The sequence below is a fragment of the Myxine glutinosa genome, chromosome 7 (assembly GCF_964187855.1).
Source record: "Myxine glutinosa chromosome 7, kmMyxGlut1.1, whole genome shotgun sequence".
Lineage (NCBI taxonomy): Eukaryota > Metazoa > Chordata > Myxini > Myxiniformes > Myxinidae > Myxine > Myxine glutinosa.
In genome coordinates, this window is record NC_136267.1 from 163433010 (window position 1) to 163459504 (window position 26495).

The following is a 26495-nucleotide window of genomic DNA, read 5'->3' on the forward strand; positions in this document are numbered from 1 at the left end:
CACTTCGGCACTTTATGTCTTGCATTCCTTCCCTGCCCTTGCCTCTCAAAGGTGAACCATTTGGCCACTCCTGATATCCAAAGCTCAAGCTTCTCAGGGCATACCCACCATACAATTGTCAGTTTTTACTATGATTACCAACCTAATTGACATTTCACGACTCTTTTCTGAACTAGCATTACAGATACCAAATTATTCTATGACGAAACAATAAAAATAGGGGCAATACCCCTGGTGCTCACCTGGTAGAATAAACAGTATACTGCACTGACTAAAGGTATGTTAAACCAATTTCAATGGTTGCTCGAAGACAGGACAGCATGTAGAATCATACTAACATAATCATAAGACTTTAAACAAACAAAGAAGAAAATACCTATTTTGGGGGGCAACCTCCCCCCCCCCACCCCCCATAGACCTCCAAATGGGCAGATTTTTTTTTATGCCGCGAACAAACTTTGGTACATCACAGGTGATGAAGGTTGTGGTGAAGTTTCATCGAAATCGTGTGTGTAGTTTCTGAGAAAAAAAGCAAATTCCTATTTTGGGGGGTCAAACCTGGATCCAATAATTTGACCCCAGTAAACCCCCTTAGACACCGATTTTTTTTTAAATTCCGTGAACAAACTTTAGTCACAACTCAACAATATAATTTGTGCCAAGTTTGGTCACCATCCGTTCAGCGGTTTCGGAGAAGAAGTTGCAAGTGTTTACGGACTGACGGACGGACGACGCGCCATCGCATAAGCTCCCCGGAACTTCGGTCCTGGTGAGCTAATAATTGTGCATGTAATACATGCTTAGTCCCATAACAACAATAATTACATCATTAATCATTCCAATCATTCAAACTAAAACGTCACAACAAAATACAGAAATCCTCATTTTCATAACACCTTCTTCTCTCAAGACATCTTCATCCTGTGATGGTAAAATAGCTAATCCGAGCCGATTCGTGCAATAAAACAAAAATTTCAAAACATTGTTCCTTATCAAATACACAATATTACCATAATAACAAAATATAATAACAAGCTAAGCAGATAAACAAATCTTACAATAGGAAATCAAACACTTGTCTGATAAATCGTGCTGCATATGATAATTATATATTTAATTATCTACTGTAGTTGACAACTTCACTTTCAAACAGAATACTTCATCTTCAAAAGACTCAAATCAATTTATAAATTATACTACTCATAGTTAGTACAGTATATGACACACGTCTTCACCTTACACAGCCACTCTGCATTTGTGAATTCCTCTGGAGTTGGCACCTGCTATGGCACCTTCTATGGTGCCAACTCCAAAAAACTCCAAAAAAAGCTGGATTTGGAAAGGTCCATAATACTTGTATGGCACAGCTACATTTTGTAGTATCATCTGAAACAACAAATTGGAAAAAACTTTGAAATGATGGAGGTAGTAGTGAACGCAAGAGAATAAAGGTCAAATGTAAGCTTGTATAAAATAGAGAGCTAACCAACTTGCTGTCAAGTGGAAAGTGAAGGCTTCTGGGAATCCACCACCTGAATTGAGACTTTAATTGTGCAGAAGGCCTTCTTTTCAACTGCTTCAAGAGGAGCAAGTTGAGAAGTGGGAGCACCAGCCCAGAATGTGGAGTCATAATACCTGGAGATATATATGAAAGTTTTGTACACCGTGACAAGCTTAGTGTGGCTAGAGACTACCTGAATTAGCTCCGCAGAGATACCCAGGCAGAAACGGGCATTTCATGCTCGGTGATCCCCCTATGGAAGCTCGGTGATCCTCCCATTGTGATCCTCCCAAGGTCTGGCATTTAATGCTCGGTGATCCTCCCATGGTGATCCTCCCATGGTCTGGCATTTCATGCTCGGTGATCCCCCTATGGAAGCTCGGTGATCCTCCCATTGTGATCCTCCCAAGGTCTGGCATTTAATGCTCGGTGATCCTCCCATTGTGATCCTCCCAAGGTCTGGCATTTAATGCTCGGTGATCCTCCCATGGTGATCCTCCCATGGTCTGGCATTTAATGCTCGGTGATCCCCCCATGGAAGTTTATGGCTGATAGTGAGGCAAAGGAGTCCCTGGGACTGCACTTCTTCTCGTACTTTCCAGAGAAGTGGACAGGGACTTTTGGGTCATCTGGCTCTTTTGTTTCCTCAGAGACTTTTGGGTACTTGAGAACTTTTGGGTCATCTGGGTCTTTTGGGTCCTTGGGAACTTTTGGATCATCTGGGTATTTTGGGTCCTTCGGGACTTTGGGTTCTTCTGGGTCTCTTGAGGCCTTAGGGACTTTGGGTCTTCTGGGTTATCTGGTCTTTTGGGTCCTCGGAGACTTTTGTGTCATCTGGGTATCTTGGGTCCTCGAGGTATTTTTGGTCATCTGGGTATTTTGGGTCCTCGGGGACTTTTTTGGTCTCTTGGGTCCTCGGAGTATTTTTGGTCCTCTGGTTCTTTTGGGTCCTTGGGGACTTTTGGGTCTTCTGGGTCTCTTGCGTCCTTGGGGACTTTTGGGTCCTCTGGGTCTTTAGGGGTCTTTAGGGGTAGGATCTTTAGGGGGACTTTTGAGTCCTCTGGGTCTTTAGGGGTAGGATCTTTAGGGGTAGGATCTTAAGGGGTAGGATCTTTAGGGGTAGGATCTTTAGGGGTAGGATCTTTAGGGGTAGGATCTTGGGGACTTTAGGGGTAGGATCTTAAACGGTCTTCAAAGGTCGAAAGGATCTCAGCAGTCTAAAGAGTTAAAAGGTACATTTCAATAGTACCTAATGAATTAATAGACACAAAAAGTATGACACACACACACACACACACACACACACACACACACACACACACACACACACACACACACATACACACACACACACACACACCTCATTCACTTGTAGTAGATTTGCTTTTCAAATCATTCACCTGAACATGTTTACTGCATATGAGAATGAATAGGAGATTGCCTTTACTTCTGTTAGTCTATTCCCTGACAGGAACGCAAGCTTCTCAAGAGTCTCCATCAACATCAGCCCCACTCACCTCTCAAACTTCGGCAGCTGTTCCACCACCAGTTCATTCTCCGAGTCAAGTACTGGGTCCGACACACACTGCAGCACCAGATCCGACACAAAGTCGAATGTCTGCTTCTACAGCAGCCCATGTTCCAGCCAATGCCGAAATGCAAGTTCCGACTGCACCTTCATTTGGAAATCCAATCGCTAATCCATCAATGGACACAATCCCAACTCCTCGCCATATTCCTGCAGCTTATCCAGCCACAAATGAGGTTTCAATGTCATCATCAAGTCCACCACACATTAATGCAGCAGCTTCAGCAACCGGTCAAGGTCCAGTTGGACCACACATTCAAGATGCTCCATACATTACCTTTCCTGCCTCACAGTCCTCACATTATGAAATGACTGGACCAATGACACACCCTCACCTAGCTATTACCTCTGCTCCTCCTTTTGCTCGTTATTTAACAAATAGTTTGGCCCTGGTTGCCCCCTCTCATTCAGCATCCATTTCCATGCAGGCTCTGAGCCCCTTGCACTCGCCCCTCGTTCCATCAAGCCAACCTTACCTGATCATCACCTCTCTCTCCCCTACCAACCTTGAGCTTGCTACCAGACTTGCTTCACTATTTCAAGCTTGTCCTGCCACTGACGCCGCACTAAGAGCTTCTCCGGAGCAAGATGGCCAGGACCACAGACCTTCTTCAGGAAGCTCAACTTATGCTTCCAATCCATCTTGTTCTACTGACTTGTAATAAATTGAAACATTTTCATATAATTTCTACAAAAGGAAATTAAGGCATTAAAAACCGTCTTGAGTTCATTTCAAGCAAAATAACAGAGGAATTTAGGATGGCATTTGGGAGGAAAATTGGAAGGTGGATACAGCGATAATGGGCAAATGGAAGAGAAAATGGGAATGACAACAGGGGATTATGTGACGATGGTATTTATGATGTAAACCTGTAACTGAAGAATGAAAATTATCCTATTTTTTTTACAGCAGTTGTTGACAGACAATCAAGATAATGGCAGATTTTTGTTTTGTATACTTAGTCGAGGCTCGTGTAAGAGCTAACACATAACGTATACTAAAAGCAGCGGGAGAAAAGAGGGGGAGAGAGGGAAGGTCAGGGCGATGTGAAAAGAACTTGTTCAGTTGAAATGTTTAGCAATACATTACTCGCTTAGCTTTCTACATTGTTGTTAAATTGGCTTTTGAAGAATAAACAGTTTTGTGGAAGTAAGTACTTTACAGGAGGGAACAGGGACATCGGGAGATCTGTGGAAGGGAGAAGGCTGGGGCGGGGTACACGAGATAAACAAGATGGACACTACAAGGACTTTCAGGAAAGAAATCGTAATTTGAAGGAGGTGGATTTGGGGTGGATTAATGGGGGTAGAATAGATCAAGGTTTTTGGATGGTGGTGAACAGCTGTTTTAAAGACCTGGAGGGTGGAGTGGGATTGAAGAGAGTGAGGGCGTTTGTTCCAGAGGCGGGAGAAAAGGGGAATGAAAGAGTGAAGGTGAGCAGAGAATCTTGATTTTGGCAGTTTAGCGATAAGAGGGTTGCAGGCAGATCTTGTGCGACCTGTAGGAATATTTGGGGGACATAGCACAGATAGAGCTGGGGGAGCAAGGCCAGAGAGGAGTCGGTAGAGGACAGAAAGACCACCAACCTGCCCGCGGTGAGTGAGTGAAAGGCCCTCAGAGATAGCTTCATCGCGGGAGATTCCAATGATTCTGAATGCTTTGGTTTCAACAGCGTGAAGCCGAGCTAGGTGTGAGGCAGGAGCACCGGCCCAGAGGGGAGAGCAGTACTCCATTGAGCTGCGGATGAAAGCCTTGTATGAGGTGAGGAGCTCAGGTGTGCCAAGGAAGGACTTCGCACGACGGAGGATGCCCAGTCGGCGACTGGCTTCGGAGGCCAGCTTGGAAATGTGGTTTTCCCAGGAAAGATCATGGCAGATAGTGAGACCCAAAAGCTTGAGTGACAGAACTTGTAAAGAACTTATTCAGATCAAATGTTTAGCAATACATTACTCGCTTAGCTTTATACGTTGTTGTCAAATTGGCTTTTGAAGAATAAACAGTTTTGTGGAAGTAAGTACTTTACAAGGAAAAGTGAAGACTGGAGGGGTGCAGTTGGGCGAGGGTTGCATTAACGGACCCCATGAAATATTATTTACTACACCTACAACTCAAGATACCTCGACAGGTGAACATGCACCTAACACTCACAGATCATTCAATCCAATTCCGGTCTACCATCCATGTCTGCCGATATCCCAAGAAAATTAGAATACTGTGAATCATTTAATGTACTAATAAATGTCGGTTAATACCCACAACCCCTATCAATTCCCAGCTCGTCTCTGTACGGTTAGAATCTTCTTTAACACAGTATAGCCATATGATGATTTTGCTTTGATGTGAACCTGTTATGTAGAGTGTACATTGGAACTGTTACGTTGTCATTCGTTTTTGTTACTAAAATTTCAGCAGCTTCAGAATACACTGGACAGGTGATACAACCACATGATGCAGTAGTTGCACAAGAATAATAATAATAATAATAATAATAATAATGCATTTATTTTATATAGCGCTTTTCAGGAAGCCCAAAGACGCTTTGACAGAGTGCAAAACATAATGCATAGCAAAACATAAAAACAATTGCAAAAAAAGAAAGAAAGAAGAGGTTTAAGGTTTAAGTTTAAGGTTTAGGAATACGAGGTTTAAGTTGGGTTCATTGCGCAGTTGCTCGTCTCGCTTGGGATCATTTCTCATAAAGTATCAAAATAAATGATTTGTCAAATTAAAAATATGCTAAACTGATTTGCTGATCGTTCATAACATTATTATATTTCCTTTGATTTTCCTCATTTTTTTTTATCACTGCTCTACAGTAGCTCTACTTTTATTAAAACCTTCCTACAATTATATTTTGCTTGCAATTTCGATCTGAATTTGTGCGAATGTTTTCATAACATTTATCATTACTTACCATGTGCATGTCATTGCATCTTGCATTTACATTGACTGCATGTGTGTTTGTCTCTCTGTGTTTCTTTGTAAGGATCACAAAGACTGTCCTTGTTGAAAAACAAAACAATTGAGAGGGAAGAGGGGTGTGCCATCCGCAGCATCCCCACGCTTCCCACCCAAAGCAAAGTTGAACAAGAAAGAGCAATCAGGGATTGAAAACCCTTGCCAGGATGTATTTTCAGTGGTTTTTAAGGCTTTTGTGTTAAAACAAATATGGCGGCTGAACCACGTGACCGATGACGTCATCATTATTTTTTTTCTAAACTAATTTATTCCTAGATTATGCTCAATTATTTTTTATCTTCATTGGATGAAGTTTTGTACTCGTCAAATTATGACGTCATAATGGAGGCACCTATGACATCATTAACATGTTATTCCTCATGGAGAGTTCTTTACAATGAGCCATGTCTCAATTTTTTATATTTGGCACTTTCGGAGATAAAGGTGCAAAGTTTTTCGGTTTTTCCAAGATGGGGGCCGAACCACGTGACCTATGACGTCATCTTTTTTTTTTCTCCACCAATTTATGCCGACATGACGCCCAAGAAATTTCATCTTGATAGGATGAAGTTTTGTACTAGTCGAATTATGACGTCAAAATGGAGGCACCTATGACATCATTAACATATGTTATTCCTCATGGAGAGTTCTTTACAATGAGCCATGTCTCATTTTTTTCTATTCAGCACTTTCGGAGATATACACGTGCAAAGTTTTTCGGTTTTTCCAAGGTGGCCGCCACACCACGTGACCTATGATGTCATAATTATCATTTTAAAATTATACAGGTGAAGTTGCACCTAGGGTGAAAATTTCCTGTCAATCGGACCAACGGTTGCAGAGAAAATCATATTTATTCTGTGCGGACAAACAAACAAACAAACAGACAGACAAACAAACAGACAAACGGACTCAGGCGAGGGTAAATATGGCAAAAAGTTCCCCCAGGAATGATCCAACATTACAAATTGAGTTGAAATTTTTTCCCCTTTTTGTCTCCTGTGACCTAAATTGCCTACCCCCTGAAGCATGAACCGGGGATGAAATACAAAAAAATCTTTACATATTTAATGCGTCCCCCAATGTTGTTTGCAAATACAAAGTTTCATTTAAAAGTATTTTAAAATGTGCCCGTAATTGCATATTTTGGTATTTGACCTTTTGACCCTACCCCAGGGAGCAGGGCCATATGATAATGGTCATGTACTTTCTTGCCATGTGGTGATCATAACGACCAAGCTTGGTTTCCAAAAAGTGTGGGGATAATCAAAAATAGTCATATATTATTTATTTGCAGATTCAGAGATGTAGGTCGAAAACTTAATTTTATTCAATTTGTGTGTGTGTATGTATGTATGTATATATATATATATATATATCGACTCCATATGATGAGTGGATACCAGAGATAACGTTACCGTGTGGCAGGCGGTGCTTATCGCTCCCAGCAAGGTGCAGCAGCAGCTGTATGGGACACCTTGCTGGCGGTTCTCCACTGATGATATGAAGGTCGCATAGTGACTGATATATATATATATATATATATACACACACACACATACATACATACATACATACATACATACACTACATGACATGACCAAAAGTATGTGGACACCCGAACACCAAACATCTCATTCCAAATCATGGGCATTAATATGGAGTTGGTCCAACCTTTGCTGCTATAACAGCCTCCACTCTTCTGGGAAGGCTTTCCACTAGATGTTGGAACATTGCTGTGGAGATTTGCTTCCATTCAGCCATAAGAGCATTAGTGAGGCCGGGCATTGATGTTGGGCAATTAGGCCTGGCTCACAGTCGGTGTTCCAATTTGTCCCAAAGGTGTTCGATGGGGTTGAGGTCAGGGCTCTGTGCAGGCCAGTCAAGTTCTTCCACAACGATCTCGACAAAGCATTTCTGCATGGACCTCGCTTTGTGCACAGGGGCATTATTATGCTGAAACAGGAAAGGGCCTTCCCCAAACTGTTGTCACAAAGTTGGAAGCACACAATCGTCTAGAATGTCATTGTATGCTGTAGTGTGTTAAGATTTCCCTTTACTGGAAGTAAGGGGCCTAGCCCTATCCATGAAAAACAGCCCCAGACCATTATTCCTCCTCCACCAAATTTTACAGTTGGCACTATTCATTCAGGCAAGTAGCGTTCTCCTGGCATTGGCCAAACCCAGATTCATCCATCGGACAGCCTAATGGTGAAACGTGATTCATCACTCCAGAGAACGTGTTTCCACTGCTCCAGAGTCCAATGGCGGCGAGATATACACCACTCCAGCTGATGCTTGGCATTGCGCATGGTGATATTAGGCTTGTGTGCGGCTGCTCGGCCATGGAAAATCCATTTCATGAACATCCCGATGAAGAGTTGTGCTGACATTGCTTCCAGAAGCAGTTTGGAACTCAGTTGTGAGTCTTGCAACCGAGGACAGATGATTTTTACGTGCTACGTGCTTCAACACTCGGCGGTCTCGTTCTGTGAGCTTGTGTGGCCTACCACTTCGTGGCTGATCTGTTGTTGCTCAAAGACGTTTCCACTTCACAACAACAGCACTTGCATTTTCCTGGGGCATCTCTCGTAGGGCAGAAATTTCACAAATTGACTTGTGGGAAAGGTGGCATCCTATGACGGTGCCACGTTGAAAGTCACTGAGGTCTTCAGTATGGCCCATTCTACTGTCAATGTTTGCCTATGGAGATTGCATGGCTGAGTGCTTAATTATATATACCTGTCTACAATGGGTGTGGCTGAAACAGCCGAATCCACTAATAATAAGGGGTGTCCGCATACTTTTGGTCATTTCGTGTATGTTCTTTCAGAATCATATGTGCATATGTGCTTTCATATGTGCTTTGGCCAAACCAAAGCTTTCAGAATCACTGGAATCTCCCGTGATGAAGCTATCTTCGAGGGCCTTTCACTCACTCACCGCAGACAGGTAGGTGGTCTTTCTGTCTTCTACCGACTCCTCTCCGGCCTTGCTCCCCCAGCTCTCTGTGGTTTGTCCCCCAAATATTCTTACAGGTCGCACAAGATCTGCCAGCAACCCTCTGATGGTTAAACTGCCGAAATCTCGGCTCTCTGCTCACCTTCACTCCTTCATTCCCCTTTTCTCCCGCCTCTGGAACAAACTCCCACACTCCCTTCAATCCCACTCCTCCCTCCAGGTCTTTAAAACAGCTGTTCACCACCATCTCTTATCTTTCCCCATCCAAAACCTTGATCTTTTCTACCCCCACTAATTCACCCCAGATCCACCTTGTTTGAAATTCCAACATCTTTCCTGGAAGTCCCGGCAGTGTCCATATGTTTTATACCTCTCCCACCCCCTCTTCCCATGCCTCCCCCCCCCCCCCCCCAAAGCCCTCTCCCTCCCACAGATCTCTCGATGTCCCTGCTCTCAGATGTTGTGTTTGTGTTCCTCCCCCTCTCTCCCATCTTGTCTACCGCTCCCCATGTTATATGTTTTATGTGTCGGTTTGTCTTTCTGTGTGATTAATGTTAGCTCTTTCACGAGCCCCGATCTTGTATACAAAAAAAAATGTGTGTGTGTGTGTGTGTGCTTACATTAAAAGTCATCGAATGCTAATACCGAGAAGAACATCGATGCTTTTGAAGTTAAATGTTGTAAGAATTTTTTTACAAATCCTCTTCACTACTTATAGGACGAATATTTCAATAAAACATGAAATAGCGAAAAAAAATCTGGCAATAGTGTATATCGATTATATCCTCATATCGATTGTTATACAGAGAAAATTAAAATGGTTCAGCCACGTACCGTGCTCCAGAGAACATTTACCGTTAGCTAATAATATAATGCATAGAAGAGTACCAGGGAAAAGAGGGCAAGGGGAAGAGGTGGACCAAGAAAGTCTTGGAGGAGTAATATTAATGAATGGACAGGGCTAAGTTCAATAAATGCCATCAGAACCGCAGAATATCGATTAGATTGGATTTACCAAGTCAAGTCAACTGTCGTGCTCTTCTGGCCCATGGATTGATGGATGATGGATGACATTAACAAACAACCTGCAAATCTCCTTGAAATTACAGATATTATTACAAAACTTGTCAACAGTTTTCTTCAAACTACTGAATTCTAGTAAGAGAGGAGGGTTTGATGGAAAAGTTGTTGAATGGAAGCCACAGTTTAAAAAAGCAGTTGTACGGTCACCCGCAATCTTGTCCTTTGGGAAGTTGCTTTTAACTTTGGGAATAAACTTTTAATTTTGTAATGCATGACCAAACTTTGAATAAAATGTTTTTTATATCTCAACAAAACCATCTGATGGTGGGTGATCATTACATTTTAGGCCTGAAATAACTGACATTACCAAAACTTATTTCCTCCACATACTTCTTGCAATGAAACCACAATTCTTCTTCTCCTCTTCCATTTATAAGCGGTGAGGTCCTATGGCAACAAACTCCTGCCTTGACCACGATACTCCTCCACTCCCCTCTGTCCTCGGCCAACTCTCTCGACCCTCCAACCACCCCCACCTTAACGCTATCCCTCCTCACACAAACAACGAGTAATTTTCACTTTTATTAAAAGCTGAAAATTTACAACAGCAAGGCTAATCAGCGAAAAGGAAATGGCAGTTGAATACATCATATAGTTTCCATATCAAGTGCATGGACCTATTAGCTGAAGAAAAACAAGAAGAAAAGAAAACGTGTCGTACATCCACGTTGGCTTTGGTTTAGCTCCTGAAATTGCATTTCTCTATCAGTGAAGCATTACTTTAGCAGCTTACCGACTTGTTATATCGACGATACATCAAGTGAGGAAACAATTACATAATATGACATATCTGGCCAAAAACTGCAAAAATGTATTTGTAATGTTTTAACAATATGAATATTTCCACAGCAACCCAGTGTTAACAAGGAAGGTCCTTCATCATTCCAGAACTGTTAGACCTGCCACCTTAAAGTTGCAGGCTATGCAGTCCTTTCATCTTGGTTAGGCCTTATTCCAGTAGATTAAATGATGTTACATTCATAATAACAGTAGGAACATTTAAAAGTTGCATTCTGTACAGAAACGCAGGTTTGTGACTGACGTGTAGGATCTATTGCATTTTTTACCTTGAATGTCCGTTATATGCCTGATTGTGAAAAACAACATCCTATAAAGAAATGTGATCCCAAATGTTGATGAATTTCTTTCTATTATTGATTTTAACAAGAAAAAACAAACAAATATTTATCCCATTCAATACTGCCGCTGTTCATGGGATAAGCAAAGGAAGCGAACCATTTTTACGACTGATCGTCGGTCCACAAATGAATGTCCCTCTTCCTTTTCCACTGTGGCCGTTCCTTTTGCTTTTGGTATTAATACACAAAATATGTATTTTGTAGATAACCTTGAGGATAAAATTCACTGCAGTTTTTCAAACTGTATCTTCTAAAGCATTTCCGTATTTCATCACACTTTCCATGGCCTGTTCTTAAATTCTCATACTTTTTGCATTGCAATTACTGACTTTCTGAAGTTGTAGATGGGAGAACATTTTAATATCTTACATTGGGTCTGTTATAAGTTTAGGAAAACCAAGTCTGCATTGTGTGACCATTTATAACAGGTCGACAGTTTTACTTGTACTTGTACTTTTTGCCATGTTCTGGTGAATCAAGAATTTCCATTAGCGGTTTTCAATATAATCTAATCTTGTGTATGATAAATTAGAGCTAACGGATCTAAGTCGAAGTTGAACAGCCAAGTCACAGCACTGTCTGTTGTTAGGTGGATTGCCCTAAATCCTTCACCAAATTTCTGTCGGTGAATGTGATGAATAGTTTGATCTGGGTGACCACAGTCACATGCTGAGCTGTCTTTGAAATTCCATTTGTCGAGGTGGTTTGATGTCCTTGCATGGAGAGTACGGAACCTGTTGAACCGACACAGACCACTGTTTCCGGGGGAAGTCGAAACCTGGAGGCTCTTCTGTCGGATAGCAGTTTTCAATAATTTGGAATGACGGACACAATACGACTTCTTTTTAATACCTTAGCACCTGAAGTTAATCACTGTTTCATTCGCATTTTGAGACTTGTCAGCGCAAAGTTTATCAGGGCCAGTGTCCAAGTGATACAAAAATAAATATTGAAGCAAAGCTGGTAACGTTTGCTATTACTTTGAAAAAAATACCTCAAAAACTTTAGCATTGTTTCAATAAATGATATAAAACATAAAAAGAACTTTAAAACACCTCTATAATATGTTTATCTACAATGTGCATGGCAGATTTACCAAAAACCAGAGAGAGAAAAGAAAAGTAATAAATCTATTGATTACAAACTTCCCGAAGCACCCAAACAAATGTATCATAATTGAGAATTTTTCTTTCACGACAAAGATAATTTTATCCCTAAATTCATGCGTGCGTAAAAAGGAGTCTAACGAGGAAAACAAAATCATGTGGGCAGGATAAAACAAGAAAAGAAGAAGAAGAGCGATCAGTAACTTTCCGATATTGAGGCAAAAACGTAATATGTGGGTTTTCCTTTTTTTGTTTCCATTCACCTTCTTGTGCATGATTTAAATAAGAAGTGCAAGTGTATGATTAAAATAATGTACGATTGGGGTTCAGGGGTTGTTTAGAATTGCATAAGACATGTGTGCTTCTCTCATGGATTTGCACATTCATAGCAAACAGTGTGACAACCTATGCACGATTCCTTTACAAAATGGCTTTTTACATGAAGTCTCTTCTTGCATACTTCACTCATAAAACCGACTCTCCTTTCTTTATCCCATTTCTTCATTTTCATCGATGTATGTTCTCCCTGAAAAATGCAAAAATTAAAAAGGACATTAGTGCTCGAGTCCAAGGAAAGGCCATCTTTGGTGTCGTTCATGTTTCTGGAAAGACAAACAAGGAGCTCTTGCAATGTGTTAAGTTCACAAATACTGTTGTATTAGACTTAAGTAAGCGCCGCAAAGTAGGCAAATCCTTTCTGACATTGTTTATAAAATAATTTTCATATTTTGTACATGGGAGATATGGACCAAGAGGTCACTTGACAGATAACCAGTTAAAAACAAACCAAAAAACACACACCTTGACCTTGAAATAAGCCCTTATAAGGTTGATGGTTTTACACTAGAAAGTGACAGATTGAGCTCGTCGGTATTCTTATCTTCAGCGAGTTGTCATTTTTGTCTCAAATTACCTTGTCTTCTTCCCGGACATGCATCACATGTGGAATTGGCATTACCGCGCTTCCTGTCAGTTCTTGTCTGGCAACTGCACAGATAGCACCATCATAGTTTGCTCTGTCCATCTCGACTCTCTTCTTGGTACAGGAATCCAACTCCTCTTTGAATGACATTTTCCAAAAACCTCTTTCCGAAGCTACATTGATTCAGCTGCCGATGTCGTTGTTAAACTTCTTCACGTCTTGTTTCGCTTTGTCTCTCCATCTCAACTCGGCTCCATTTGCCAGGGGACACTGTGGCAACCACCCGAGTAGGAGCTTCCTAGAGATGGGGTTGTCTTACACCTGGGTAAGATTACCTAGTAGACAAAGTCTTCTTGCTGCAATAATATCTTCCAGTAACTTGTCCATCCGGAAACTATCTCCCCACTTGTATAATACTATATCCTGTCCACTATTAAGCCTTAACTGATGTCTAATTTGCTTTGGAGGCACCTGGTGTGGAAGGCCTCAATCTTCCTTGAGATATCTCTTGTTGATCAATGTCTCAACTCCATACTACAGCGTACTATAAACACTACGGAACAGCAAACTCGTCTTTTCATCTTTAAGGAGAGATCATTGCCCCTGAATACAGTTGTAGGGCTCCAAACATTCCCATGATACTTCCATGTGATTCAATAATTTCCCGGAGGTATCTTAGGTCATTCACTGCCTTTATGGCTCCTCATCTGTTATTTATTGGTTGTACATCCTGTTTATCCTCACAAATCACCCCTGCTGCCAACACCTTCATTTTTGGCAGGCTCATCATTAACCCTCACTCTGATGTCACCTCATCAAGTATATGCCAAATTCTCATTATACCTTCTTTCATGGTAACCACTGCAACTGCATCATCAGCAAACAAATATTTGGCCACTGTCAGTGTTGCAGGCCTTCTAGTCCCCTTTACCCATGAATGTAGGATTACATCAATGCATCACATCTTCCTGGAAGGGTTGGCAGCCTTCCCTCAATCTCTAAATCACCAGATTGAAATAAAGGTTAAAATATTGTAGTTTGGGGTTGATAGTACAACCTGGACATGACTTCAAATCATTTTGATACATTTCCATCAACTGTGACTTCTGCTTTCATTCCATCGTGCAGGGATTGGATAAGTGTTACCATTACACGAAGTATACCATGCCTCTGTAACATCAGCCTGACAGCCTCATATGCGCAGACATGGACACAGACACAAGCATGCACATAGATCATATGAAATTCCTGTAATTCTTTCCACTCAATTAAGCAATTGGCTTATAATATCACAGTAGATATGTGGGGTTATGAATAAATTAAGATAACACTAAATTTCAAAAGAGTTCATCTTTGACAGTGCAAATGGCACAGTTATGAATGGCACAATTGTAACAAAAAGCTTCAGTGAATCTGACAATCCCATTAACTGGGATATTTAAGGCTGCCAACTGCATGCCCTGGAAAGCATTTTGTGAATTCAATTGATGCTTTCATTCAATATGCTGCATTTTAGAAAGATAAAGGTTAGTAAACTGGAGAGTTCATAGAACACGTTACTTCATGCATTGCTCAAGTATATACTTACATTTAAATAAATAATGATTTTTAAGATCGTTAAAATAATTCCAGAAGGTTAGCGCTATTGAAGCAGTCTTATACACCACCTTATTTAACATGTCCAAATATGGCGAAACTAAAGGGTTTTGAAAGTGCAAAGAAGGCGATTTGTGTTCTACAAATATATAATTCAATTTAAATTCAATAAAGATTTTAAAGGTTGTACAAAAAATTGATTCCGGAATTTTCTGCAGTGTCTATTAAACCACCCTGGTGTTGGCTTAGCGGTTAGGGTGCCAGCTTGGGATCCTAGGATCCTGGGTTCGAATCCCGGTCGATCGCTGAATTAACGCCAGGGGGGTTGACTAAGCCTGTCATCCTTCCGAGGTCGGCAAATTGAGTACCAGCTTGCTGGGATGAATGATCACGGTGTGTACCCCGATTTAGAATAGGTACACCATATCCCTGCGCATCGAAGGAGCGTGATCAAGGGTTGGCGTCAGGAAGGGCATCCGGCCATAAAAACATTGCCTCAAATAGGGAACCATGATTGTCATGGGGCCCGCAAGGCTAACCCCCGCTCTAGCGGGGAAAAATGGCCTTAAAACGATCATTCTATTCTATTCTATTAAACCACCCATTATGACACGTTGCATCAGTTATTTGTACCTGTTGTTTGTGTCCTTTATAACGTCCCTAAAAACAGTAAGTTTCCAATTTGGAATGATTTTCAATTTTGTTTGACTGGCAGGCAGACAGAGTGAAATAAATTATCTCGCTGTTCTCAGCGCATTTGCGGTTGGGACAAATTCCGATCCAAAGTACTGGTAAATGGCAGGTTTGGTTTCCGATTCATGTTCTGTTTTGTGTTCAAAATCTGACATTTAATTATTTTTTTTTACATTATTCTATTTTAAAAATTTTCAATGAATTATTTTTTCAATTTTCAATTTAATTTTCTATTGTTTTCATTTTCAATTTTTTTTTCAATTCCTCTTCAATTATCAATTGTTTAATTTTTTCAAATATTCTTATTTTTCATGATCATGGTTCCTTAAGGGAGGCATCAAGTGTGTTTAGTCTTGGTGTCCGTGGCATCATCTTTTTGAAAAAAAACAACCCCATTTGTTTTCATAATGAGGCAGAATTTCAAGTTCTACCAATTAACTAACATTATGAGTTGGCTATACCGGGACATATCAGCGATCTCTAATCACAGCCCTCTAGTTCAGCCAGTTTTCTATCAAATCGAATTATTTTCCTGTTCTACTACAATCATTTACTTTGAATTATTGGATAGTTTCAGTGAGAAATAAAATGTTGCAGTTTCTTATCTTACTATAATTCACCAAATGTCTGTCTGTCCGTTCGAAGGTACCGTAAAAACTGCTGAACCGATTGAAACGATATTTTGTGTGGGTAATCCTGGGATCTCCAGGAGTAAAATAGGCTATTTCGTTTTTCCAATTTCAGCTTTGGTCTCCAGCATTCTCAGGTTTGGACTCCCGCATAACATTCACGTTCGCATAACGTTCATTGTGACGATGTTCTCATTGTGACGATGTATGTGTTCACGGTAGTGTTTGACGTGACGGTGTGAACGTAATTTCGTAATGTTTTTTGTTTCGTAATCCTTTCATGAACGTTTAATGTTTAATGAACGTTTAATGCCCTTCGATGTCCGGGGCCGCACGCGCGCTACACTGGACGGGCCAGCGTGTACCTTGCCCTTCGCCGTCAGGCTTGGGTAAACCGCTGAGCCCCATCCGTGATGGGGACTGGGGCTTGAGACAGTGTCCTTCATTAAAAGTATAATAAACGCTGTCTCCATCGACCTTGCCAAGGCCATAACAGCTATCAGCCCAAAATCCTTTTAACTGTTGATTTGGTACAGTTACACGTATCGGGAATTTGGGACACGTATCGGGAGTACATACGACATAGCGATTGTGAACACGATTATCGATCACGATTCACGATCACGATCATAGTGTATCGATCACGATTTGAAACACGATGGAATAATATTTACCGATATGAACAGTGATGTGGCTTTTAGTGAAATTCTAAAGATACTGTTTAGATTTTGATGATTTGCGTGTGATATGATTCAACGGATGTTTATATGAATCGTTTAAAATAAAAAAAACCTTCAATTTCTGATATTTTGCGTTTTCATTTGGGCTTCCCAATTGGAGCCCATAGGGCGGGTACCGTTGCTAGTGAATACGAATGCAACCAACTCACCTTCCACTGTAAAGTCACTGCCACAGGTAAATTATTCACACTCGCGGGGTGTCATTCAGAGGAACCCTCTCCTCTCCGGGCAGGCGGGTATGGCCTGAATTGACTCCTTGAGAAGTTGGAGTCTTTGAGGGCTCATCCCTGAAACAAAATTAGGCAGGTAAGGAAGTCTACTTTAGAATGTTTCATCTCAAATAAGACAGACGATGCAAGTGATCTTCTTTAAATGGTCATGACACATGCCTAAGGATAACTGTATGCTTCAGCAACATAAACACCTTTACTTTAATTGTATTTTACCTTCCAAACTATTTGAAACTTTTCACTTATTTTCATAATTTTATCTACTTTTGTAAAAAAAATCTCTGCAAAAGAATAATCCTATACAACAACAACAACAACAACAGGCATTTTAAGGCCATTTTCCCTGCAAGAGCGGGGGTTAGCCTTGCGGTCCCCATGACAATGTTCTCCATTTTGCCCTATTTTCTGCATCTCCCCTTGTTAACCCCCTTGCCCACATTTCTTCTTCTACCATCTTTAGCCAAGTCTTTCTCGGTCTTCCCCGTCCTCTACTTCCTTCTACATTCATTTCCATCACACTTCTCAACCAGTCACTTTAATCCTTCCTCAACACATGACCAAACTATCTCAACCTGTTTCTCTTCACAGCATCCATCACAGGCTCTATTTCCATCATCTTTCGCAATTCATCATTTGTCTTCCTCTCTCTCAACGATACTCCACACATCCACCGAACCATTCGCATTTCCACCCTTTCCAGCCTTCGTTGCTGCTCTTCGTTCATTACCCATGTCTCACTCCAATAAATCATAACACTTCTCACACATGCAACATACACCTTTCCCTTCAGCTTCAACGACACTCCCCTCCTCGTCAGCACGCCACTCAGTTCCCGAAACTTCTTCCATGCACATCTCACTCGAGCAACCGTTGCCGAGTCTGATCCACCTTCTCCATTCAGCATGTCTCCTAGGTAACAAAATGTTTTCACACCTTCCAGCTTCACGCCGTCTCCAAGATCCAACTCAACATTTCCTCCATCTGCAGCTCCCTCTGTGCACACCTTACACTTGAATGTAGCTGCCAGACTGGTTAATGACCCTCTCAAACCACTACATTTTTGATGAACACACTCAGCGCACATTGGACATTGAATGGAATTCACTCCGACACCCTTCCTGCACACAGCACACGGCCACTTCCCAGTTCTTTCCACCTCACCACATGCTTTACTACTTGCCATCACCTTCGTTTTTCCGATATTCACCTTCAGACCTTTTGTCTCCATTCATTCCTTCCACTTGTTCATCTTCTCCTTCAGTCCATCCATACTTTCTGCAATCAACACCAGATCATCTGCATACAACAACTCCCACGGTAAACCCTCCTTTACGTTCTGAGCCAGCACCTCCATCACAGCTACAAATAGTAGTGGACTTAGTACCGACCCCTGATGCACTCCCACCTTCACCTCAAACTCACCACTGTTCCCGTCCTTCGTCCTTACAGCTGTGCGCGCTCTTTTGTACATTGCCATCACTACTCTGATCAACCATTCCTCCACTCCTAACTTCCTCAATGCCCATGTCACTACTTCACGTGGAACCCTATCGAATGCTTTCTCCAGATCAACAAACCCAAGAAACAACTTCTTCCTCTTCTCCATATACTTCTCCTGCAACTGCCTCACAATAAAAAGCGCGTCTGCGTTCCTCTTCCTGGCATAAATCCAAACTGCATTTCGTCAATCTTCACTTTCTTCCTTATCCTCCTCTCCAACACCCTTTCCAATACCTTCATTCCATGCTCCAATAAGTTTGTCGCTCGATACGAGCCACAGTCCAGAGGGTCACCTTTCCCCTTGTATAGAGGGACGAGGGTACTCAGTTCCCAATCCACTGGAATGCGACCTTCTTTCACCACCAGATTGCAGATATCTGTCATTCTCTTCACACCCCAATTTCCCGCTGCCTTCAACATATCTCCCACAACTCCCGTTGGCCCTCCCGCTTTTCTACTCTTCATATCAAATCCTATGTCATTGATAAATTTGTTTGACTCAACAGGAGCAACAAACTCATTCTTGAAAATTAAATAAGAGATAAACAATGAAAAGCGAAACGATTAAAGTTATTTGACTTGACAATCTTGAAAAAGGACACAAGTTAGTATAATATAAATAACATTCTGACAACTTAGGTTCTCTCTCTCGCTAACTGATTTCTTGAAGAAGCTGGTAACAGGTACAGAAGCTGTGAGGTAACAGAAATGGTTCAGCAGTTACTTGTGCTAGCTCACATAAATACGCACTCAAACCTTGAAATCAATTGCATTTTACAAGTACCTGCAAATGTGCAATCCATGTCACCGGAAACTTACCGATCGCTGTCACAAATTCGCTTCTTTTTCCAGAGCCAATAAGTCAGGCCGATAAGGAACAAGGAGATGATGATAGCAACGATGCAAATGACGATTATAATTCCAACTGAACTCTCCTCTGTGGATGGAACTGCAAAGAAAGTGTTGGTGTATTTGATGCAGGAAAATGGTACATAATGCAACACTGTATATAGATATATATATATATATATATATATATATATATATATATATATATATATATATATATATATATATATATATATATATATATATATATATATATATATATATATAGATATACAGTCAAATGAAAAAGTAAGTACACCCCTTGTAAAGTTTTGACTTTTTCAACATATTTCAACATATAGCTATTTGAATTTCATTTCAACAATATTGATAGATAAAGGTGATACAATATAACAAATATCATGAAACATTTACATTTTGTAGTCCATTGTATAATTTAAATAAACATAAATGCAAATTTCGCATGTGGAAAAAGTAAGTACACCCCTGGCCCTAATATGTGGTATTGCCCCCTTTGGCAGAAACAACCTCAAGTAGGCGTTTCTTTTAACTGTCTACCAGTCTCTGACATCGACTGGGAGAAATTTTTGCCCACTCCTCCATGCAGAATTCTTTCAGCTGTGCGATGTTTGAGGGGTTTCTTGCATGCACAGCTCGTTTCAAATCCCCCCACAACATCTCGATGGGATTTAGATCCGGGCTTTGACTTGGCCATTCCAGAACCCTCCATTTCTTTCTTTTCAGCCATTCTTTGGTGGATTTACTGGTATGTTTAGGGTCATTGTCATATTGCAAGGTCCACCTTCAGTTGAGCTTCAACCTTCCGACAGATGGCCTCACATTATCCTCAAGCACCCTCTGGTACAATGAAGAATTCATAGTGGATTCTATGATGTTGAGCTACCCAGGCCCTGATGCAGCAAAGCTGCCCCAAACCATAATATTTCCACCACCATGCTTTACAGTTGGTATCAGGTTCTTGTGGTCAAATGCTGTCTTTGCTTTTCGCCAAGCATGTCTTCTGGAACTGTGGCCAATTAGCTCTACCTTTAACTCATCTGTCCAGAGCACATTGTTCCAGAAGTGCTGGTCTTTGCCAAGGTGTTCATTGGCAAACTTTAGTCTTGCCCTGATGTTCTTTCTGGACAGAAAAGCTTTCCTCCTGGCACACCTCCCATGTAGATCAAATTTGTGCAGCCTCTTTCTCATGGTAGACTCGTGCACTTTGACATCAACAGTGGCAAGAGCTACCTGTAGGTCCCGTGATGACATTCTGGGGTTCTTAGACTTATTTCAGCATCTTGCGGTCTGCTCTCAGGCTGAACTTGCTAGGGGGGCCTGGTCTGAACAAGTTGGCAGTTGTTTGGAATCTTCTCCACTTGTAGATGATCTTCCGGACAGTCGAATGATTGATTTCAAATTGTTTGGAGATCTTTTTAAATCCCTTCCCAGACTCATAGGCATCTATAACCTTCTTTTTGAAGGCCTCAGAGAGCTCTTTTTATCTAGGCATGGTGACGCTGCACACCTCAACAACAAAGAGCAAACCAAACTAAATGTCAGCTTTAAATAAGACAGGTTCCTCCAAGATCCTCTCTAACGATGTTCTAATCATTTGCACCTGAGCTGGTGCACCTGATTCTAATTGATTCTAATTTTAGGTATTTGAAGTAGTGATAAATGTAGGGGTGTACTTACTTTTTCCACATGCGAAATTTGCATTTATGTTTATTTAAATTATACAATGGACTACAAAATGTAAACGTTTCATGATATTTGTTATATTATATCACCTTTATCTATCAATATTGTTGAAATGAAGATCAAATAGCTGTATGTTGAAATATGTTGAAAAAGTCAAAACTTTACATGGGGTGTACTTACTTTTTCACGTGACTGTATATATATATATATATATATATATATATATATATATATATATATATATATATATATATATATATATATATATATATATATATATATATTTGTGTGTATATATATTGTTATGAATTTGGTAGAGCAACATCTAGAGCTAGGTAGATCTGAATAGGTAGGTATTCGGCTGTCGTGACAGAGACTCTACATGTAATAAGTTCTTGATGTTTAGGCGGTTGTCGGGGGAAGATGTATGATTGTGGACCTACCTGGAGGTTCGAGTGTTAAATAGTGAGGGATTAAAGGTAACGCCCCTGTGAGTCTCACCTAGTAATCAAACCTTTGTCCATTATGGCACTGCAAACCACATAAACATTAGTTAGGTCCTTAGCGCAACATTAAATAATTCCTTTCCCTGACAATGACTTCGGAATAAATGGATAGGAAACCAGGCCAAAAACACCGCCACAATAGACCGCCACCGTTTACACCTCCAAGGCCTACAAACCTCGCCTGGCACGTGTTACACAAGGACCGCGGGGTCGCGGACGGGAGATGTCAGGAGTAGCATGCCGCAGAGGGCGTGACCTGGGCGAGCCGGCGAGTTGGGAGGCTATGATTGGCTGAGGAGTGCGCCAATGTGACGTCATCGGCGAGAGAGATATGCGACGGTCGGACGCCATTAGAGGGCAGTCGGCAGTTGGCACACCGAGGACACCGAGCACACAGAGCAGTCGGCAGTTTGAGGCAGTTCGTTGAACAGTGGCACACAGGGCACACAGGACTCAGCAGAGGCAGCATTTCGTGGGAGCAGTTCGTTGAACAGTTGGCATTGAACAGTTGGCACTGAACAGTTGGCACTTGGCTGCTAGCACTCCCGCAGAGAGTCGAGTCGAGTGGCTATCAAAGGAGTCCTTCCTGTCCCTGGTCAAGTGGAGTTTGTGCCCGCGTTGGAGGTCGTCGACGCAGGGTGCTTTTTGGTGCGTGGTGCTCGGCCTTGTGGGACTTGGAGCGAGGGACCTCGTGGTGTGCGATCGGGCCGAAAGGAGCGGTGTTGGACGGCCGCCACAAAGACGACGAAAGACAGACAAGATAAGCCCGAATCCGCGTATATTTTGAACGACGTGACGTATTCTTTTCGTAATTCATCTCCCTCGTTTTGTGTTTGCTGTCAGTCGTGTGGGGACGTCCCGATCTAGGATATTAGATTTACCGGCGGGCTTTTTCACTGGCTTTACTTTTCCATAATAAATCCTTGTATTATTTTCTGTATATATCTGAACGCAGTTTCCTGGGTGTTTCATTTTAATAGATAAGGCTGCGGAGCTTTGTTGCGTCTGCCCTTCCGCGCGTTTAACTTTGTGTTGAGTTTGAATCCGCCATTGAGTTTTCGCCTCGGGAGTTAAAGTCTCGCAAATCGGCCATCCGTAACTGTGGTGTTAATCACGGTTGCGTAACAATATGTATATAATTTTGTGAGGCACAGATCGAGTCCCACAACAGTAAATGCTGCACGATATGTTAGTAACAAGCATCATCTCAAACACGAAAGCATTGTCTTTGCCCAGCTGAGCACCAGTTAGGAGTTGGGGTTGCTGTCAGGCAAGCTAAATTAAAGATATCATTCGGACATTAAAATACGACTTGGATGTTGTGCATGATACTTGTATTCCCATTAATGATTGTAACTTTGTTCAAGCCTGAGCCATTATTCAAATTTCAGGTGGTTTCAACTTTATCTTATAACCATAATCACATGCGTACAGTGAAAGGCCTGAACTCTATCCAAATTACTAGTCCACTGGTCCTGTAAAAACGTTGGTTGTTCTTTCTAAATTCAAAATGAGTCATGGGTTTTTCATTACTCTGTGGCTTATTTTTGTGTGGCCTTGTAAAATTACAGGTTTAGGTGTATTAGGTACCTGGTCCATCTGTAGAAGTTTCTTCTGGCATCCTTGTCTTTGCTGTACAAGAAAACAAAGCACAGTATAAGATAACATCACTGTCTCAAAAATACCTTCTTTCAATTGCCTTTTGTTACAAAAATTGACATGTTTGGTAATCCATCCGATACATATTAGTGGCAGTAACAAAACGTTGATCGAAGTTTGTTAACCGCCTTGGGAAGCAAGGAGGACATGGCGTTTTGGATGTTAACTCTTTGTCGGAACAAAAGAGCTTTGTTTAGACAGGGAAAATGTTATGAACACTTAATGTATTGAAAAATTATCACTTTACTTCTTACTCTTTTGTTTGAGTATTTCTTTCATTTTGCCTGTGTACCCCTCATTAGGTTGTTGGGGTCCCAGGTTGAAATCGCACACCTTTGTCTCCTAATTTTCTTGTCGTACATGTAATATTGGTACACAGTCCACTATTTGCTTTGGACAATTAATATAATATATAAAAATAAAAAGTATATATATACCTTCCTCAAGAGTGATAAAATAATCTCAAACCAAAAATCCAAAACCTTATGGTTTTTCACATGTTGTTAACTGAAACGATGAGTCATTGTTGGTTCAATAAAAGGTTGGAGATCTTACGATGGAGTCGTTTGAATTTACTCCCAACCGCAAGTCTTTCCTTGTAATATACACCACATGACCAAAAGTATGCGGACACCACTTATAATTAGTGGTTTCGGCTGTTTCAGCCACACCCATTGTGCACAGGTATATATTGTTATGAATTTGAGAATGGTGTTTTTTTTGTGTTGTAAAATATCACCCTCCTTCCTCCAGTTGTTGTGTATAAAGGTCAAAGGTCGCTCCCGTAGTTATTTCATATACCACATGTAGCCAATCATATATCCTTCTATACAGTTATCTCCTTATTCTATGTAGGTTAAGGCTCTGTAGTTAACACTCCATTGCACCAAAGTGAAATAAGGTAGATTCCCTGCACATCCCCCCCTTTCGTCAATTGCCAACTGCACTGGGCGGTTTGCTGCATTCTGCCGCTGGTGTGGGGTTGTGTTTGTTTTCACCCCAAACTCCATTGAGCACGAGGTCATCTCGGAGCGGAAGGTAGGAGGAGTCAGCCCAGCGCAGGAACAAGGCGTGGCCTTGCCAACGCCTCCTCTAAGGGTGGGATCGGCGAGCCCTCACGACCAATCAGGGCCGAGGCGACCTCACCGATGGGCGTGTCCTGGAGGCCGGCGGCTTGATAGCCCGAGGCGAGATATAAGCGCACGCGGAAGCCTTTGTGAGAGAGACGGGAGATATACGGCGAAGAGACAGCGAACCATTAAGTTCAAGAGGGAGGAGTCCAGAGAGCGAGTTCAAGAGAGGCAGAGAGCCAAGAGAGTGAGAGAGTCCTGCGAGTTGCGAGACAGAGAGAGAGAACCCGTCACGCCAGACCCCCCACCAGCAGCGTTGGCTCCACCAGGCAGCTCCGACCCGTTACCCCGCGGGAACCAGGATCGGTGGCATCGGTGGCCGTTGAGGTCCAGCCCGACATCCCGTGTGGGATCAAGCTCCAGCCAGCTCCGTGCCTTCCTCTCCCTCCAGCCATCCACCTCCTGCCATTCCTGTCATCATCCCCCGTGTAAGTGTGCTCGTAGTCTGTCTTTGTGTGTCTTGTCCCTGGGTATAAGTAAGACTGCCATAGGTAAGCTAGCGTTGCACTGTGTCTCCTTGCTTCTGTCTGTCTTTTATTTTATTATCCTTCCTTCTTCCTTGGTTTCTTTAATTGTGTAAATAGTAGTAATAAATAGTATTCGTATTCCCAACCTTTTGCCTTTGTCTTCTTCTTCTTCACATCCGTCGTCTTTGTCTTTTCCCCATTGAAAACCTGTGGCACGATTTGGCCAACGTTCAAGGATCGGGTTTAGTCCTTGTCAATAGTTCGTGCCGCGGTTGCTAAAACCGCTCGGCAATTAACATCTGTCCGCGGTACGAACGGGGCTGTGCCACCGGCCTTTCCGGAGGTCGCTGTACGGCGTCAGGGACCATGTCGGTCAGTTATAGAAGAGGGGATTAATCCCCCTCTAAGGGGATCCGCCGCCGACGTTGGGTTCCGCAACAATATAATCAAGCACACAGCCATGCAATCTCCATAGACAAACATTGGCAGTAGAATGGGCCGCACTGAAGAGCTCAGTGACTTCAACGTGGCCACATTTCCAACAGGAAGAGTTTGTGGTCATAGGATGCCACCTTTCCAACAAGTCAGTTCGTCAAATTTCTGCCCTGCTAGAGCTGCCCCGGTCAACTGTAAGTTCTGTTATTGTGAAGTGGAAACGTCTCGGAGCAACAACAGCTCAGCCACGAAGTGGTAGGCCACACAAGCTCACAGAACTTGCCCGCAGAGTGCTGAAGCACGTAGCACATAAAAATCGTCTGTCCTCGGTTGCAACATTCACTACTGAGTTCCAAAGTGCCTCTGGAAGCAAAGTCAGCACAACTGTTCGTCGGGAGCTTCATGAAATGGGTTTACATGGCCAAGCAGCCGCACACAAGCCTAAGATCACCATACGCAATGCCAAGCGTTGGCTGGAGTGGTGTAAAGCTCGCCGCCATTGGACTCTGGAGCAGTGGAAACGCATTCCCTGGAGTGATGAATCACGCTTCACCATCTGGCAGTCCGATGGACGAATCTGGGTTTGGCGGATGCCAGGAGAATGCAACCTGCCCGAATGCATAGTGCCAACTGTAAAGTTTGGTGGAGGAGGAATAATGGTCTGGGGCTGTTTTTAATGGATTGCGCTCGGCCCCTTAGTTCCAGTGAAGGGAAATCTTAACGCTACAGCATACAATGACATTCTAGACGATTGTGTGCTTCCAACTTTATGGCAACAGTTTGGGGAAATCCCTTTCCTGTTTCAGCATGACAATGCCCCGTGCACAAAGCGAGGTCCATACAGAAATGGTTTGTCGAGATCGGTGTGGAAGAACTTGACTGGTCTGGACAGAGCCCTGACCTCAACCCCATCTAACACCTTTGGGATGAATTGGAACGCTGACTGCGAGCCAGGTCTAATCACCCAACATCAGTGCCCGACCTCACTAATTCTCTTGTGGCTGAATGGAAGCAAATCCCTGCAGCAATCTTCCAACATCGAGTGGAAAGCCTTCCCAGAAGAGTAGAGGCTGTTATAGCAGGAAAGGGGGTACCAAT

The 26495-nt window shown here is 42.2% G+C and overlaps 2 protein-coding genes across 2 annotated transcripts in view; one reads left to right on the forward strand and one right to left on the reverse strand.

Annotated features, from left to right (window-relative positions):
* Positions 1-5510, forward strand: part of LOC137431800 (uncharacterized) — a 134737-nt gene extending 129227 nt beyond the window's left edge. The window contains exon 13 of the mRNA XM_068123515.2: positions 2958-5510. Coding sequence (XP_067979616.2) covers positions 2958-3751 — 794 coding nt within the window. The 3' untranslated portion in view covers positions 3752-5510. The remainder of the gene's footprint in view (positions 1-2957) is intronic.
* A 5091-nt stretch (positions 5511-10601) lies between these two features.
* LOC137413263 (CD166 antigen-like) overlaps positions 10602-26495 on the reverse strand; it is a 165070-nt gene continuing 149176 nt past the window's right edge. The window contains exons 13-16 of the mRNA XM_078782494.1: positions 23297-23338; positions 19467-19596; positions 17067-17204; positions 10602-12863 (exon numbers count right to left, since the gene is read on the reverse strand). Of these exons, the coding sequence (XP_078638620.1) occupies positions 17102-17204; positions 19467-19596; positions 23297-23338 (275 nt within the window). The 3' untranslated portion in view covers positions 10602-12863; positions 17067-17101. The remainder of the gene's footprint in view (positions 12864-17066; positions 17205-19466; positions 19597-23296; positions 23339-26495) is intronic.